Source organism: Etheostoma spectabile, chromosome 23 (genome assembly GCF_008692095.1).
Source record: "Etheostoma spectabile isolate EspeVRDwgs_2016 chromosome 23, UIUC_Espe_1.0, whole genome shotgun sequence".
NCBI lineage: Eukaryota > Metazoa > Chordata > Actinopteri > Perciformes > Percidae > Etheostoma > Etheostoma spectabile.
In genome coordinates this window covers 19863409-19866460 of record NC_045755.1, presented here as the reverse complement: position 1 = coordinate 19866460, position 3052 = coordinate 19863409, and the positions used below count along the sequence as shown (strand labels likewise).

Here is a 3052-nt window from a genome sequence, read left to right as displayed (position 1 = left end):
TCATAATATAGCTGCACTATACATGCTTTTCAAATTAAAAGCCATAATAATAACGTACAGATTTACCCCAGATGACTAATAGACTTAATAAAAACAAAGATTTTCAGTTTGTGTTGACACCAGAGATGTTCACAAGTCATTTTTTGGAAGTGCAAGTCGAGACTCAAGTCTTTTGCAAGGAGTCCTAGTCAAGTTTACGTTGCAAATTATGACTCAGGGCAAGGGACACGCTGCTCGTCATATACTGTACGTTTCCCCAACATATGCGCCAATAAAAGAAAATAGAAATACATTACATTTAAAAAGCAATAATTGCATGAAAATCGGTTGTTGACGAGTCTCAAAGTCAGAGTCTTAGTCTAGTCTGAAATCTTTTGGGTCGAGTCCCAAGTCAAGTCTGCAGTCTGCTGTTTGTGCGTCTCACACTCGAGTTCCCATCTTTGGTTGACACTTGTCAGAAACGTGATAATATTCACCACCTCATGTATTTTGTATTTCTGTATATTTGCCCCCCCCCCCAATCAAGGCAGTAGACCACCCCCCAAGAGTCGGGGTCTGCCTGTAAAAGGACGTTTTCACTCACCACTGTTGCATCCAATGCTTTCTCTTAGAGGGGATCTAGACCTACTCTATCTGTATAGTGTCCTGAGATAACTTCTGAAAATTTAATTAAATTTCCATAAATGGGGTGGCCAAAATGTCAGAGTCCTATCGTTACGTTTAGTACACCCCCGCTACATAAAAAACAACGTAAACGATCATCGTTCTGACAATGTCAACAAAACCTGAGAAAGAGTACGCTTTGTAAAAAGGAGAGTTCATGATGTGCAGCTGTACCTAATAAAGTGGACAGTGTGGTGTTTATAATGAGTAATAACTGTGTGTGTGTGTGTGTGTGTGTGTGTGTGTGTGTGTTGTGTGTGTGTGTGTGTGTCAGGAGCTGAGTTCAACGTCTGTTGAGGGTCCAGTGGTGCATTCTGGGATAACATCTGGCAGCACTGTGTTGATTGTGTCTCCTCCCAACATCAGCAGCACACTGACAGGTACACAACACCACACACACACACACACACACACACACACACACACACCCCACACACACACCACACACACACACACACACACACACACAGTTTTTAGTGGTCAATACCTTAGTTTGGGGAATATGTGTTTAGCTATTTCTTTTATTTACAGAGTCTTTAATCCTCGTGTCGTCTTCCCGTCAAATTGAAACTCAACACTTTTGTTGATGCTTTTTATCGATGTTTTTAACTTTTTCTTACGTTTTTGTCCCTTTTTTCAACACATTTGATGCTTTTCTTCAATGGTTGTCACTTTTTTTTAATGTTTTATGTTTTCAACACTACGTAACACTAACTTATTAACTTTAGTTTTACAGTTATTTTTGGAATTTATGGTCAATAAACCTCATTTATAGGAAATTATACCTGATGTTGGAGTTAGAAAAGCAGAAATTAGGAATTATTGAGACTAAAATTAAAGGAATGGATGTTGATGGATAATCAAAGACTGGAATATGTCAACTTTTACTCAATACTATTTCAAAAACACTTCCATTCTTTCTCCAAATGCTATAAAATTGAATAGATGCCCCAAAATTAATGAAAGTAGAGATTTGTACTTGGCAAAGAGCGTTGGGTGGAATCAATCATGTTATTTTGAAGAATAAAAAGAACATTGATATAGGACAACATGAGGACAACATGAGGGTTAATATTCACTGATACCCGGCCCTACTACTGGGCATATTTTCTACATAAATCAGAAAGAAAACTCACAATGCAGATCAGCCGGCTTCACGTGGTCCTCTGTGTGCGTCCTCAGATCCGATCCTGGAGAACCAGGAAGGCTCCGACTGAGCCGGACGTCCATCGTGGCAGGCGGTGATTGAAGGGTGGAGGACAGGCGGAGGACGCTTCCCGTCCCTGCACAGGACAAAAAAAAAAGACAGCGCCCGTCTGCTCAGCGTGTTGGACTGTCAACACTTCTGAAGTTACACACCGAACCCCTGGAGGAAATGTGAACGCAGCGCTGCAGTGCCAAAGAGACTCTGAAGACAGAGAAGGAACTTTAATAAACACTACACGTTCACATGTGTAGATCGTTTGAAAATAACATGACGAGAACTCATGTGATTATGAAAATAAACTAATTTCAATTTGTTTGTTTTTCCCCCCCCACTTTCATTTAAATGACGATGAGGCTCATTTCTCTTGTCTGGACTGGAGAAAGTTGATGTTAAATTTGTTGTTGTTTTGTCTCTTCTTTGTTGTCATTTTAGGTCTATTTTTAGCCATTTTGATTATTTTGTGGTCATTTTGGGTAGTTTGTAGTTGTTTTGTCTCTTCTTTGTTGTCATTTTAGATCTATTTTTAGTCATTTTGATTATTTTTGTAGTCATTTTGGGTAGTTTGTTGTTGTTTTGTCTCTTCTTTGTTGTCATTTTAGGTCTATTTTTAGTCATTTTGCACCTCCTTGTGGTCATTTTGTAGTTGTGTTGCATCCAGGTGATGAATTTGCATCTAATTTCTTTTAGATTTGCATCTGTGTGTTGTGGCTTGGCGTCTACTTTTCGTCACTTTGCATCTTTTTATGGTGACTTTGCGTCTACTTCACGTCTTTTTGCGTGTCTTTGTAGTAACTGTGGGTTGTTTGCCGTTGGTATGTGTAGTTTGTTGGGCCGTTTTAGTCTATTTTCAGTCATTTAGCATTTCTTTGTGGTCGTTTTGCATCTCTGACGTTATAGTGTGGGTTAGTTTGTAGTCAGGACCCCGACCCCGAGGCTCATGGACGGAAACGGACATTGGGCGGGAGCAATCCCGGAAGTGGACCGTCGTGGATATAGACCGTTCTCTTAGTACAGCCATGATATAGAATAGAATAGAATGCCTTTATTGTCATTATACACAAGTACACGGTACTTGTGCAACGAGATTAAAGCAATCCCTTTACAGCGTTGACACAAAAAAATATAAGAATATAAGATAACAGTATAAAATATCAAAAATCAAAAATATAAAGTCAAAGATAT

The 3052-nt window shown here is 39.2% G+C and overlaps 1 protein-coding gene across 1 annotated transcript in view; it reads left to right on the top strand.

Moving 5' to 3' along the window:
- LOC116673477 (cyclin-D-binding Myb-like transcription factor 1) overlaps nt 1–2184 on the top strand; it is a 14247-nt gene extending 12063 nt beyond the window's left edge. The window contains exons 14-15 of the mRNA XM_032505832.1: nt 938–1043; nt 1846–2184. Coding sequence (XP_032361723.1) covers nt 938–1043; nt 1846–1880 — 141 coding nt within the window. The 3' untranslated portion in view covers nt 1881–2184. The remainder of the gene's footprint in view (nt 1–937; nt 1044–1845) is intronic.
- Nucleotides 2185–3052: the final 868 nt, after the last annotated feature.